General features: G+C 41.0%; 1 protein-coding gene across 1 annotated transcript; it reads right to left on the minus strand.

Moving 5' to 3' along the window:
- Positions 1 to 473: 473 nt before the first annotated feature.
- LOC103188296 (meiosis-specific coiled-coil domain-containing protein MEIOC-like) lies at positions 474 to 13611 on the minus strand. Its single transcript, XM_042332118.1, has 9 exons — positions 13504 to 13611; positions 13299 to 13373; positions 10624 to 10755; positions 9301 to 9467; positions 8396 to 8497; positions 5923 to 7738; positions 3569 to 3703; positions 2781 to 2961; positions 474 to 2427 (listed from the first exon to the last, which is right to left on the minus strand). The coding sequence occupies exons 4-9, from the start codon at positions 9444 to 9446 to the stop codon at positions 2120 to 2122; spliced, it is 2688 nt and encodes an 895-aa protein (XP_042188052.1). The 5' UTR covers positions 9447 to 9467; positions 10624 to 10755; positions 13299 to 13373; positions 13504 to 13611; the 3' UTR covers positions 474 to 2119.
- Between the last annotated feature and the right edge of the window lie 1770 nt (positions 13612 to 15381).

Genomic DNA, 15381 nt, shown 5'->3' on the forward strand with positions numbered 1-15381 from the left:
TGCACACAGCAATGTCCCACAAACAGCCATGAAGTGAATGACCAATTTTATTCAGGGGATTGTTGGCCACGATACAGGGAGAAACTCCCTTCTCCTTTTGAATAGCGTCTTAGGGATCATTTAACGTCTAACTGAACAGATAGACGGGACCTCTGTTTAACTTCTCATCCAAAGGACGGCACCTCCGACAATGCAACGCACTGCATTGGAGTGTCATCTTCGACTATATAACCTTCTGACTCAGAGTCAAGGGTGCTATCAATGAGCCAAGCTGACTTTACAATCATCATCTCAAACAATCTTTCAGATTACAACTAGTAAGGCAATATTTGCTGAGAATCTAATTTCTCTGGTCTCTTAGATTTCTGCTTCTGAATTCTTCACTGGCAATTGTGAAACTAGAAAAGTGGGGAAGATCAGAAGTTTACATAGAATGATGAAAATTAAAATACGAGAATAAATACACCTATAGTATAGGTCAATGTAAAACAAGTTTAAGAATGAAATATTTTTGGATGATTAAAAAAAAAGTAACTTTGCCCTACAAAAAGGGCTGATTCAACAAGATCTTTCACAGTGGTAAAATACTATAATTTAAATACTTATTTTGTGTCAGTTTCACAAATTAACTATGCATCTGATACTGAGCCATATAGTCCAGGAATGTCTGAATGCCTGTTAGGGGCACAATATATAATATATATGGATACCCACATCCTAAATGACTGAGCTGATCAATCAATATCTATAGTTGTAACTAATTTCCCAGCTTGCCATCTCTGAAAATAATTTTATTTCTACCTACAGAAACTGTTACTAATTAAGTTTCAAACAGTCATAACGTTTGTCAAGAGCTTAATGTGGTTATCTTTAATTATTCAACTTCAAAATTTTCTTTTATAAATTACCTCAAGCCTCCCTATACAAACTCACCACCACCAATATTATGAATAGTAATGATTATTGAATGATATCAAAGTATTGTTTCAGCTCTCAGTGGCTGGCAATCTAAAAGGAGGATTTAGCTAGGATAACAACGCATGAAAATCCAAGTTAAAACTAGTATTCTATGTGAAAGGGAAAAAAAAAAAAATATTCCACAGAATATTCAAACGTACATTTCCCCCGGAATTTCACACACCACTATTTCTACAAAATATAAGATAGGTCCAGGTTGTGCAAGCCTCAAGTAGACATGACTAAATAATTCAGGAAGTAAAGATTTTGAATACTAAGCATACTTTGTGTGTTTTCAATTATTTGGCCACATATAACTTATTGATTAATATTCTGCTTAATTATACACAAAATATTGCAAAACAAATTCTAAAAACGTATAAGAACATTTTTCACTAATTAATCTTGAATAAACTTAAATATCCAAGCCCTGCGGCGAACGGAGACGAGAATTTGAAAAAAAAATGGAACAGGAATTTTTTTACTGGATTCAGATATTTCAACCAGCGTGTGAGGCGGTAGAAATATTTAGAACAGAGCCCTTAAGCATCATAGTTTCTCCCTTATCCCTCCAAAAGTTGGAAAAAAAGTCTGTTCAGCATTTCTCTTCCACTCAAACTCAACTTTCAGTAACAATGGGGAAAAAGCACAGCAACTATTAAGTGTCTCTCGGTATAGTCTCATGCAGTTAGTATCTGCTGATATTCTGCATTTGCCAGTCTCAACTTTCAACAGAAACAAGTTATGCAACATTCTGACCCAGCTGAAAATACTCAATTCCTGTAAGAAAAAATGATACAGCACCTGTGTTTTAAACATAAGTGGTTATGTATATAAAAAAAACAGCCACTGTGCAAAAAAAAACAGACTCCATTTTGCAGGGATTTTCTCATAAGTTAATAATCTCAATTGTCTACTCTTATTCAGCTGCAGCTTTCAACCAGATTCTTCCTCGTCTCAAAATTCAACTTGCCCGCTTTTTTAAAAAAAATTCTGTGTACATTTTTCATAAAACTGAAGAATTCTAGGTTAATGTATAATTTTTTTAAAATTATGCCTGTAATTCACTGATTCCAGATCCTCAAACATATAACTGCAATATTGCTTTAAGCACGTCTCTTAGATTTCTGAAATATTTGGCAGCACATCGAAAGCTGAATTTTTACTTTTTCATCAGACATTCTCTGTTGCAGACGCTTTCTCCCTTTATTTCTGCACATCCGTGGTAGTCAGATTCAGGCTTCTCCAGCATTTTCCCCTCGACGTTCCCTTCGTCTTCACTCAGAATGCAGTTTTTTCCAGTGTTCTCCGGACACAGATCTTTCAGCGCCTTTTCAATTTCACCTTGCTTGGCTAAAATGCCCAAAGAGCTTTTTGGCAAAGTCATCTGCAGAGCACACCACAGGGCAGTGCGGGCTTTGCGGGTCGAAATGGTCAACTCCTTTATGGCAGCTGCCAGGGCCAAAACATCTGCTTAAAACAGCAAAACATCAATTTATACAATATTACATTTGCAAAGCCACCTTTCACTTTGGAAGGACGTCCCAAGGCGCTGGACAGTCAGGGATTTGAACCCAGGGGGGCTGGTGGCGGAGGGGGGGGGGGGCGGAGTTTGGGATCAGGAGTAGTGGAGGGCATTATATGACTGGAATTGGTGACTGGAAGGATCTAACACATACTACACTGAGTGCAAAACTGAGAGATGACATCAGCCAGTGGCCAAAGCACTGAGGGAATTGGCGGACTGATAAGGTTGCATCAATACATTTGGCAGGTTGAAAAAATTCTGTATACATTTTTCATAAAATTGAAGAACTGCCTACCCTTGTCATCATTGTACCGTGGTGCTCCTTGTCGCTGTCGATTTGCAGCATTTATTATCTCATCTTTACGACGTGCTTGGGTGACATGGATAGCTTCCAAATGACACTCAAGAGTAGTAGATATATTAGCATGAACTGGAGAGCTACGCAGACGTTCCATTTTGCCAAGCAAAGTTAAGACCTGCCATGCAATTGAAATATCAACTGAAAAGACATTCTTAGGAATCTGCCAGTGAACAAATTCATTTTCAGCATGGAATGAGCAAGACTATTCGGCTCCCCAAACCAGCTTCCCAAACAGGCCATGCAAAGCCTCATTAAGGACATCATCACATCAACTATTTGCTGGGAGAGAGTTCTTCTACATGTCAAATATGCATTTGCTTACATTTAAGTAACTAAAGTTCACCTGTTTCTCCTTGACCCATCCTGAATTAATTAATCCGGTAAATGCTTTATATCGTTTTTATATCAGTCCATCTTTCAAAGGATGCTTAGTACATAATGATTACTGTACTCTGTACAGCTTGAGAACATATTGCGTTGTTTTACCCACCGACCGATCTGTTGTGCCACAGAATGGGAATAAGATTTGCACTCATGATTTGGCCTCAACAAATTTCCAGTCTTTTTAGCACCATTTGGGTAAGTTCAGAAGTGCTTCTCACCCTCTCAACTGCAGAATATTGTGTGATGGGATACATGTAAAAGAGGGGTCCAAATAACAATCAAAATTGAACTAAACACGAAAAATGAACACTATTAATGTGTATTAAGAGTCCACCTACCCTAGCCTGTTCACGTAACTGATCAACAATTAAACGGTCTACTCTTGAAGGATTAGAAGGAAGGCGAGGAACAGGAGTGTTGTTTGAACTAGACACTCGTTTCCCAGGGAAGTTTCTTGCAAGCTCAGCTTCAGTCTGCAAAAAAAGAAAAGAGAATATGAATATACTCAGAAGTCCCATTATAACGCAATGGTTGGATGCATAAATTCCCAACCAACGCTTTAACTAAGAGTGATACTGGTTTCCCTGTGCATTTACAGTCAGAGTTGACTCACTGTGTGCTGGTTGATTACCCGCACTAAATAAATTATCAACGTCCAGGTCATTGCCACAACATCACTTCCTATTTGTTGTGTATGCACAAGGCAGGAAGTGACCTCGGCAGCAACCTAACAACCCAGAAGTCATCTTTTTTTTAAAAAAGTAGCATAATTGTAATGACTGATTTCCGGGTTATCAGTTCTCTGACAACATCACTTCATAGCTGTTTATGATATATATATATTCTGTGCACAAATTGGCTGCAGCATTTGTCTAGAAATACAAGAATACTTTACAGTAAAACCCAGTAAAAAGAGCTTTGAGATGTGTCGATGTGGTGACGATGTATATCAAATGCAAATATTATTATTATAATGTTGGTGGCAACCTAATGACCTGAAAAATGATCATTTTAGTACAAGAGACAGCGGGTTGTGCACATGTGCTGTCATTCGGACGCACACTGCATGTGCTATAAAACAAAATCCACGCAAAAAAAACCCAGCATTTTAAGACACTGTATGTATTAAGAATATTCAATAGACCAAATGGCAATATTCTACGTCATAGATTTTATGATTCAGGCAGTTACATTTTCATCTCAGGAAAAAAAAATGCATCATTTGCTTAAGAGTGCTTCCACTAGAAAAATCACAGAACTATAAAAGTCCTTCTTCTCCTCAGTTAAGGAACATACCTTGGAGTAACCTTGTACTAGGTTACTCGGATTGTATGTTACAACATCGTTCCATAAAATGTAACAATCAGAATGAAAAATAGTAGTTTAGACGTCTCAAAACCCTTCACAGGATTTTACTGCAAAGTGCAGTATCTTTTTGTAAGCTGGAGTAAGCAAGAACAAAAAGAGCTTTCTCACACATACAATTACGTCAGTGTTCATTAATCAGTGGATCACTTGTTAATAGTTGTTCATATATTGCACAATTTCAAGAAGTAACTTAAAAAATATCAGTCCACTTTCTTACAGTGTTCAACTACATTTCAGATGACTGAGTGAGGCATTTAATACTATGAAAGGATTATGTAAGGCAGATGTTGATGACCTGTTTCCACTTGTTGGCAAGTCTAAAACTGGAAGGCATAAATATAGGATAGCCAGCTGTAAATCTAATGGACAGTTAAGGAAGAATGCAGAGGGTGGTCATAATATCGAACTCCCAGCCAGAAACTGGTCGAAGCAAATCTCAATGTATTTCAGAGACATTTTTATGCATATGTGAGGGAGAAGTGTATAGAATCATATAATAATACAGCACAGGAGGCCATTTGGTCCGTAGTGCCTGTGCCAACTCCTTGGAAGAGCCACCCAATCAGTCCCACTCCCCTGCTCTTTCCCCATATCCTTGTAAATTCTTCCTTTTCAAGTACCTATGCAATTCCCTTTTGAGAGTTGATATTGATCGTCGTCCCCCCCACCCCCCCCTTTCAGGCACTGCATTCCAAATCATAACAACACTGTGTAAAAAAAACATTCCCCTCATCTCCTCTGATTCTTTTGCCAATTATCTTAAATCTATGTCCCCTGGTTACCGACCCATCTGCCAGCGGAAAGTTTCTCCACATCTACTCTTTATCAAAATCCCTCATAATTTTGAACACCTCTATTAAATAAATCTCTCCTTAACCTTCTCTGCTCTGAGGAGAACCATCCCAGTTTCTCCAGTCTCGCCACGTAACTAAAGTTCCTCATCCCTGGTACCATTCAGGTAAATCTTCTAAATCACCCTATACAAGGCCTTGACATCCTTCCTAAAGTATGGTGCCCAGAATTGGACACAATACCCCAGCTGAGACCCAACCACTGACTTATAGAGGCTTAGAGGAACTTCCTTGCGTTTGTACTCTATGCCTCTATGTATAAAGCCAAAGAACCCATATGCTTTTTTAACAGCTTCATCAACCTGTCCTTCCACCTTCAGAGCATATAGAGGTACAGATGAGGGGAATAGGATGGCGGGACTCATGTTGAGTTTAAATATTTAAATATATACCACTCATGTGGCCTGTTTCCAATGATTGTATCACTTCATGAAACCATTTACTGCACCCCTAATTCTTCTGGTAAGGTATACCTTTTTCCTCTCCTTTTCCAAAGCTCTCCACTGTTCATAACACTCCTCCAGTCGAACATGAAGTTCATTTGCTGGGCCGCTGCGATTCTTCATGGGCCTATATTTGGCAAAGGGTGGTGGAAATCCAAAGTAGGGTGCAGTCATTTCGCTACAGAAAAGATCATTCAGAAAAGGATGTAGATGGTTAAAGTCATCATAATGAAAATAGTCAATGAGTTCGGGAACTTGAAATCCCGAAGGAGGCAAAGGAAAATTAGGTGAAAATGTCTGTGGGCCAAACTGTGAGAAATTTTGGTTTTGCTTAAAATCAGGCATCATGAACGGGAATGGTGGGATGAATGATTGATTAATGAAATCAGACAAACTGCTGCCATCTTGTTCAGGTTTTCTCCGGGAATTATTATATTGGTGACGTTCGGGGCCAAAGATCCCAGGCTGCACAGAAGGTGGAAAGCCATTTTTACGGCCTCTTCTATCATCCCTGTTGTTGCTGCTGTTGGATCCCTGCTTGTTAGGGTGTCTAACATATTTGGCTGGCATCCCACTGCTGATATTATGAGGGGGTGCCCAGTTGGTTCCAAAGTTAACAGGTTGGTTTTGATAATGATCATACCTGGTAGCAGATGACTCAATTGGTGAGTGTATGCCCCTCTGGTTTTGCTCTTGCATTTGGACACTGGCACTGCATGAGCCCCAATCATAGTTGGTATTATTAGGAACCTTTGGACAAGCATCTGGTCTTAGGGGAACTATTGGAGGATAACAGTTAGGCTGAAGGATACCAGACATTGACAACTGTGTTGGTGACCCGCTACTTATAGTAGTCACCTTTGAAGTGTGTGACCTTGGTGAAATTATATTCTCCTGTTTCCTAAATACTGCATTGGGTTCATTTGTAGGACTCAAGATGTTGCTATTGGACCATAACATGTTCCCTTGGGAAGGCTGAGGAATATAGTCGCTAGTATCAGGAATGTTTTTTGCTAAATGGGTATAGTCAGGTGACCTGGGGAAATCTTCAATGGAATGCTGACGTAGATTTTTGCTTGGATTCTCAAAATGGCCTCTTAAAGAACGGTTTTCCCTCTTTGGAAAAGTAGACTTTCGGTTCATGTCGGCAACAAGACCGTTCTTGGAAAACTGCTGGACTGGCACATCCACCTGTGAAAGAGAAGCACCATTTGGAAGACGAGCGGTGTTGAAGTCTTCGTATCCATTTTGAATTTGCTGATTTTCGTGCGACAGCTTGCCCCACGTTTCTCCAAAATGTGAACTATAGCCATTTTCCGGATATCTGTTGTGATCTTTATCCCCAAATGTCATGAATTTATTGTCTCTGAATCGGTCCGAATTGTAGTGCTCCCTGCTTGCATTTGTGTTATTAATATTGCAGTTGTTACGAAAGCTACGGATGCCAAAATTGGAAGTACTTCTGTCAAAACCTTTGTAAGCTTCAGCTTCTTCATGATCACATGAGCACTGTTCAAATTCTTTGTTCTGTAAAGAAAATCCTTCTTGATGTGAAAGGGTATCGTTTCTCATGACAGGCGAGACGTCACTGGATTGAGAATCGCACTGATTGGAATCCTTACTAATTATGGACATCCATGGCTCGGTCAGATTCAGATTGTGAAATCCATGGTAGAGGTCGTCAAATGTTTTTTCAGGCGGAGTCTGAGCATTTGCTTCGTAGTATTCATGAATTCCGAGATTATCTGAATTTCTACCACTTTGTGCATTGTTCTTCAAAGGAGCTCCAGTACTGTCCCCGTTTGCAGTTGACCAAATTGATTGAAACAACCTGGACGATGAATTCCTGAAAGGCAAATAGGTTTGTGATTATTACAAGTAAAATACAACATTGATTTTATACTGAATCTTTATCTTGCTTTGCTGCAGGTCATAGCATTGAAAGGATGAGGGTAATATCATATTACAGCTTGAAATCAAAAACTAATCCTTGCATTTCATATAGTCATGAAGTGAATGACCACCTTTAGCTGAGAATTCGTTAGCCCAGGACATTGGGACAAACTCCCTTCATTTTTCAAATAATGCCATGGGATCTTTAATATCCACCTGAGCAGACGAGACCTCAGTTTAAGATTTCATCCAAAAGATGACACCTGAAAATGTAAAACTCCACCTAGACTATGATCTCAAAGACCCGTTGTGGGCTTGAACCCACAACTTTCTGACTCAGAATAAATATTAACATGTGAGCACAGCTGACATCCCAAAGCAGTAAAGTTAAATTATTTGTTTAAGATTGATAGAACACAAGTGTTAGATTTATTTCAGATCAACATTATTGTGATTTATTTTCAGAAAATACTATATTGGGGTAGCCATTTGCACCAGCAAGGTCCTGAAAAAGCATGAAATGAATAACCAATTGATCAATAATTGTAGACCAGATGCATCGGAGCCCCCGATGTTAATGCGCACCAATAGATCACAAAAATCATCTTACCAGTCAGAAAAGGAATCAGACTTATCAGGCTCCTCCAGTATGCTGGAGACTAATCGAACCAAATCTGGCACATTTCCAGAATCGGATAAACTGATCTGGGTTCTGAAAGGATGAAGACCAGTTAAAAACATTCAATACATTATTTTTTAAAACAAACTGTACCCCTCCTGGATCAACGAAAATGGTCACGAGAAAACATCACAAAGTCCACTTTTCTGTGCAATGAGTCAAGGACTTGGGACTCTTATCAAACTGCACATAATGTTTACTCCTATTTACTAATGTGTTACATAATATACAGCAGTTCAGGTATGGTGATTATCTTAAAACCAATTTACAAATTCTGATGAAGGTTTAACATAAAAAGTACCGGTTTTACACTGGTGAACTAAAATACCAACTGATCCAAGAATTAGTTAATCACAAGTCATTCTATGAATTCTACTTAGTATTGTGACACTCCTGACCAAGTGTTATTATGCATTTATCCTGTATGTAGTTTCCATGGTCTGTTGGGACTTGTTCTCCTAAAGTGTTATTAGTTGGTATTTGCAAATGCTAGTATCAAGGGTATTCAGGTGAAATATTGCCTGTTAAACGTTAAAGATCTTCCGTGGCACTATTCAAAAAAAGAAGAGTTTCTCTCCCGGTGTCCTGGCCGACAATCTCCCAGATAAATTTGGTCCCTCATTCCATGGCTGTTTGTAGGACACTGCTGTGCACAAATGGTTGCTGTGTTTCACACAAAAAACCCACTTCAGAATGTATCCTGTGAAGCGGTTTGAGATAACTCAACAACATGATATTAAGTACTGTTATTATTCATTTGAGGTGCTCCAGGTTAATGTCGAAATTGTCCATAGTCGAACTTCCTAAAAATAGGTTCTTCAATAAACTGAATTTACCTTTGTTTAGATCCATCCTGAAAAGCAACTGGAGGTGCACAATCATCAGCAAAGACAGACCAGTGGTTGTACAGGAGGGTTGGATCAACAGAAGGTGTAGAATTGCTAATTCCATTCAACAAAGAGGCTGAAAAAAGCTGTTCCATGTTTTCTTCTCTCCAGTTTACCTATTAACAGCAAGATTGTGATTATTAATAGAGAAATGGTTCATTACCCCCAAATACCCTATTCACTAAATAACTGTGACAATGTTTACTTTTTGTTAAAGCACTTTTACATTCACGTATGAGGTAAATCCAGAAGCTCCAATTCAATCCATATAAATATAAAACACATGTTGGCCTTGGCACTTGGGAAGATAAAAGCAGCTTCCTTTGTTTAGAATGGGTTACAAGACTTTCACAGAACCCAGAATTATTCTAGTCATTTAACAATTATTACAATAATTTTCTTTACCCAGTTCAGTAGGACCTGTATTTATTATTGCTACCATAAGTTATTTTTATCTGGCTCTTCCAAAAGATAACAATATATCAACAAGGGTCAAACAATTATAGTGCACAATAAGGTAGTAGATAATCAAGAATCCAATGTACTTCCTGGATAGGTTTTAACCCATAGCTCCAATTAACATTACTCATCCAAGGATTACTCTCCTGGGAATCCCAACAAGGTTCCTCAACAGACCTTACTTGGCTGAATGTAGAAAATTGTGTCAAGGATCAACCAGGTCATGACTATATGTCCATATAAATCTTCAGATTTTCACCAGTAATCAAAGATTTTTTTGAAAAAAGTTGCACCCACCTCTTAAATGGACAGTGGGAGCAGTGAGCCAGGAAAAACAAGGTGAACAAATTAGGAAAAATATGTCAGAATAGGTTGCACGAACAACATGGAATTATGTTAAGATTTTCCCACTCTTCTCACTAACCCCAATAACCCCAGAAATATATAGTCACAGTATATGCAAATGCAATGCAAACAGTTTTTTTACTATACTTACAATTCTGCGCAGAAGTACAGCGATGTGGATCATGGATCCTGGTTAATACTGCCAGTTACACATTGCTTACTATAAGGACAGACCTTCCTCCTCCTACATTTTAGAATTCAGTAGGGACATTTTAACATCATTAAAGAGACAGTCCTGTGATTGTGATTGGATTGTGTGAAGAAATCCAGCACGATTCACATTTATACTGCATCATTGCTCCTCAAAATATCTGCTCCAGGAAAGACTACTGAAATCACAGTAATTCGCCATCAAATGTAAAGAACAAAATTGACGTATGGATCAAAGTATGAAATGCTTCACCTTACCTGTGATTTACAATAACTGAAGGGGAGAGGAGAGCTGGCCACTTTCTCATTGAGACCAAATGCAGATCCCTTTTCCACATCCAGATCATTGCAGTTAATATAAGGACTCACCGACTTTAAAACGGGTCCAGGCTTAACAAAAATTAAAAAGGTATTTCAGATTCCTTTTCTACAACAGGAGCAGTGATATAATGCAATGTATATCAGACTAATATACAATCGGCAAGTGTAATTATAGTGTTTTTTTATTCTATTGAGTTTAACACTAAAATATTTAATACACCAACTGCCTGGAACTCACACAAAACAATTTATTTGCCAGTTTAGGCAGATATCAGGCCTGTGATTTTGTTAACAAGAGACTTTATTTACTTTTTGAAAAGAAAGATGTTCTAACAAAAATTAAAGCATTAATATCAATATTCTTATATAAATAAAACCACAAAGGCTATTTAATAGTACAATAAGCAATGATTGAAACCAAATTAATGTGCTGTTTACAGTCATAGATCAACTAGAGTTCCACCTTTCCCTGATTTACTTTTACACATTGTCCATTCAATGTCAATAAAGAAAATGCCATGAGCACTTCTAGTGTCTTGTTGCATTACACATGGTAAATTACACCTGTAGTAACTTGTTGTCCTGGGTTACCTGCTGAGTGTAAACACACAAGACGGTTGCTGTTGCTACATGTGCACTCCGCCCATTTAGAAAGAAACAGCATCTACGTACATAAACCTACAAGTTAGTCTCTCATCTGCGGGGGATCATCAACAGAAATAAATTTCTTCTTCCGCCCAAAGAAAAATACCATGGGTGGGCAGCCAACTACCAATGGCTTGCTCTAGCAATGCCAGAAGATTGGTATTAGAACATTGTCCACAAACACACAATTTCTAGCAGCGGTCACTGGAAAATAACAGAAGGGTGAACCCTGGTTGATTCCATCTCTTCCTCAGTACCACAGGGTACTGAGGACAACTGTAGCCTTCCATGACCTCCCAAACTGAGACCAACCAACTCAGCACAGAACAGGAAACAAACCGGGACCTTCTAGGGATTTATAGCTCAGTCATTCTGAGTCCTCAGAGCAGCTTTTATTTCTCATTAATTCTAATTCAATCCGGCAGAAAGCATTATTTTGTCAGTTATCCCAAATCAGACAGAGTTCTACCCAAGGAAGATAGATGAGGATTGTCCCAGAGTTCCAGGGGACCTTGAGAGCTTTCATACACTTCTAGTCATGACTTACTCTGCGCGGGAACAATAATCCTTGCATCTCAAAGTGCTTCACAGAATATATTGCAAAGACTATTTTGTGGGCGAAACGCTGCAGCCAAATGCGCACAATCAGTGCCCCACAAATGGTTGTGGATTGAGTGAGCAATTATTTTTTTTAAAGGGATTATCATGCCCAGAAAGTGACCCGCCAATCTATTTTAACAACCAGGTTCCTGCTTACTGCTAGATAAACAAGCACGTGGAGTAAGAAATTTGCGTAAGGTTTCGCCCTAACTGGGAATTGAACCCAGGTCCCCTCGCTTGCGAGGAGAGCGCATTAACCGCTACCCTACAGGACTACTATCCTTCATATTTTGCATTCTGAATATCCTTCAAAATATCCTTCGGATTTTACACGCTTGCCAACCCACCCTTAATTTACATTACAAACGGGTTGCAGAATGAACTTCTTCCGGCAAGTCCCCCAATGCAACTGAAACAAATGCTTTGCTGCGGCAAAACGGTAACGAAGACACACGCATAATACACCCTCCTCCCCAACAATTCACGAAAAATAGGTCGGAAGTTTCCCCGGTTTCCCTCAAACGCACACGTTAATTCGGCGAAGTGGATCGCGAGAGGATTTCCTGGCGTCGTGCCAGCATTACGCCTAATAATAATCCCTCCAAAACAAAAAAATAATAATAAATTGGTCATTTTCAACCCACGGCTGTTTGTGTGCGGGGAGACAGACGCCGCTGCTGTGCGCAATCAGCTGCCGCGTTCCGCCCACAAATATACGGTCAATTCACTTGACGGTCTGTTCTGTGAAGCGCTTTGGGACGTCTCGAAGACGTGATAAGGCGCCGTATCAAATGGCAGGATTATTATTATTATTATTATTAAAGGTGCTCGTTCGCGAAAAAAAAAACCTCTGCGCTCCCGGCTGCCGTGGGTGGGTGAGCGAACCTGGAAGGCATTCCAGAACAACAACAACAACAACACCGCCGCCGCCGCCCCCCAAAAAATGCTCGAAACAACAACAGCAACAACAACAAGATTGCATTTATAGAGCGCCTTTCGCGTCGGGAGGACGTCCCAAGGCGCCGGACAGTTGGGTCGGGACCCGAGCGGTGGGGTGGGGGGGGTGAGGGGTGGGGGGGGGATGGTCAGGGTGAGGGGAGGGAAGGAGGCAGCGAGGAGGGGGTAGAGAGTGGAGCTGAAGGGACGGTCGAAGAGAAAGCTCTTGAGACCGGCCTTGAAGGAGGAAAGGGAGGAAGCGAAGGCGAAAGCACTGGGGACGGGGGGGGGGGGGGCGAACCCCTATCTATCGCATTATGTTTATGAACGGTGCACCCGTCGATCGGTCATCTTCCGCCCGGTCTGTCCCCCAAATACCTCAACGGGGGGGGGGGGGGAACCGCAACGGGGGGGGAAGGGGGGTTACTCACTCGGGTCCCGGCCAGCAGCCGCCTGTCGGTCAGACCGCGGGTCTCTGCGATGGCGGCGATCTCGGTGTGCAGACCCTGCCGAGCAAAGACGTCGCCATTTAGTGTGTGTGCGTGTTTTTTTTACACACACACACTACACGCACACTACACACCGCACACTACACACCACACTACACACCACACACACACACACACACACGCATACCTTTCCGGGGTTGCTAACAGGAAACGCACTTTCAACCGTGGCAAATTCACAGGAAATACAGCGACGCGCACACAAAAAAATTTCTTCCCATTCCTTCCCCCTCACACACACACACACACACCCTCCCCTCCCCTTCCTGCAAAATGACGTCTTCGTTCGCCAACCGCAGCGCTCCTGTGGTGAAATGTACCATCACAGTCTACAGGGAACGCGCGCGCACACACACACACACACAACACACCTCACATCGCTCCAGCACTCAAAATCAATGTAAAAGTGCTCGGCTTTTACCCGCACGTAATTATTGCCTCGTAAAACAGACCGTGGTTTTTATCTTGCATTACTGCATTACATTGCATTGCTGCATTACATTGCATTGCTGCATTACATTGCATTACTGCATTACATTGCATTGCTGCATTGCATTGCTGCATTACATTGCATTGCTGCATTACATTGCATTACTGCATTACATTGCATTACTGCATTACATTGCATTGCTGCATTACATTGCATTGCTGCATTACATTGCATTACTGCATTACATTGCATTGCATTACATTGCATTACAAAATATCTCGCATTTACCGTCGATCATTGGCGGTTTTGCGCGCATTTATTATAATTCGACTAAAACGCCCCCCTCCCCCCCAAAAAAAAACGATGCAAATGAGTTGCCACTGATTCCCCAAGTCATCCCCAAAGATACTTTGCAGTATCTGCAAAGATACTGCAGATCACTGCAATACAAACACCCGACAACTTCAGCAAAACCTTCGCTCGATAAACAACAAATAATATCGCACACAAATACGGTGAGAAAGTTCACAGGCGGAAAGACTTCGTTCACGTACAAGTTTACTGATATGAATGCGGGTCGTTTAACGCTGCAATTTAACCGCAGTTCGGTTCATGTCGCTCGAATATTTATTGGGATATGCGATTAGACGTACTCTTAAATGCTCTACTGCTGCTCCACAGCCACATCGCCATCCTCTCCCTGCTCCACCTCACTCAATGAACAGCCCAATGGCAGGGTCCAGCCAACCATCCGTGGTGGTCTTGGCAGTGTGTTCCTGAGCCAGGCACGTTCGCACTACTCCAAGGTACTACTGATGGCAGTAGCCAGGAACCCGCGTGTGTACTAAATGCTGTACATGGATACGTGCGGCTATTGATATCGATAATGACGACTCGCGCGGCGGTGACAAGTTAAGCCGCCGTCGAGTTATCCGGAGTTGTCTGTCGCCCTCTGACTGGCAAATGCAGTGCTCACAATGCAGAGCAGCGTTACCACTGCAACAAGACGTCATGGAGTCGGGTGAAACCATCTCAGGGCAATCCAAACCCAGCTCACGTTCCTGATGCAAAAAGCCTCTTATCCCTGCGGTGACTTTCCTGACACCTTCTGCTTAACTCCCCAAAAGCCAGAAGGGCCCGTGTCCTCGGTTTAACATCTCGTCCAAAGGAGGGCACCTCCCGACAATGTTGAGGCTCCGCCTTTCCAGGTGGATGCTAAAGATCTCAATAGTATGACTTGAAAAGAGAAGGGCATTTCTCACGGTGTACTGGCCAACACTAGCCCCAAAATAAAATTAGTCGCCGACTCCCCATGGCTGCTTGTGGGACATTTCTGCGCTGCAATGGCCAACAGAATGCAGTCCCACCACTTTACAGCACATCCTGTAAAGTGCTTTGAGAAGTCTGGACCATGTGATAATGCACAACATCAAATGTAAGGTTTATTATAATAGATAGATGGATGGATGGATGGATGGATGGATGGATGGCAGGTACAATGAACTCACTGGTGAGTAGCACAGCTAGTAGATTTCAGTGCAGGGCGAAACCTTCTAATAATAATCCTTGTATTTGATA

Source organism: Callorhinchus milii, unplaced genomic scaffold, assembly GCF_018977255.1.
Source record: "Callorhinchus milii isolate IMCB2004 unplaced genomic scaffold, IMCB_Cmil_1.0 Scaffold2, whole genome shotgun sequence".
Lineage (NCBI taxonomy): Eukaryota > Metazoa > Chordata > Chondrichthyes > Chimaeriformes > Callorhinchidae > Callorhinchus > Callorhinchus milii.

What these genes read in the sequence shown, in the direction of transcription:
- LOC103188296 (XM_042332118.1), bottom strand. Translation starts at nt 9,446, where the DNA reads ATGGAACAGCTTTTTTCAGCCTCTTTGTTGAATGGAATTAGCAATTCT. An exon ending in TCTGATTCCTTTTCTGACTG is followed by an intron (nt 7,739 to 8,395) that starts GTAAGATGATTT and finishes TTTGCCTTTCAG; the next exon opens with GAATTCATCGTCCAGGTTGT. An exon ending in ACGGTACAATGATGACAAGG is followed by an intron (nt 2,428 to 2,780) that starts GTAGGCAGTTCT and finishes TGTTTTAAGCAG; the next exon opens with ATGTTTTGGCCCTGGCAGCT.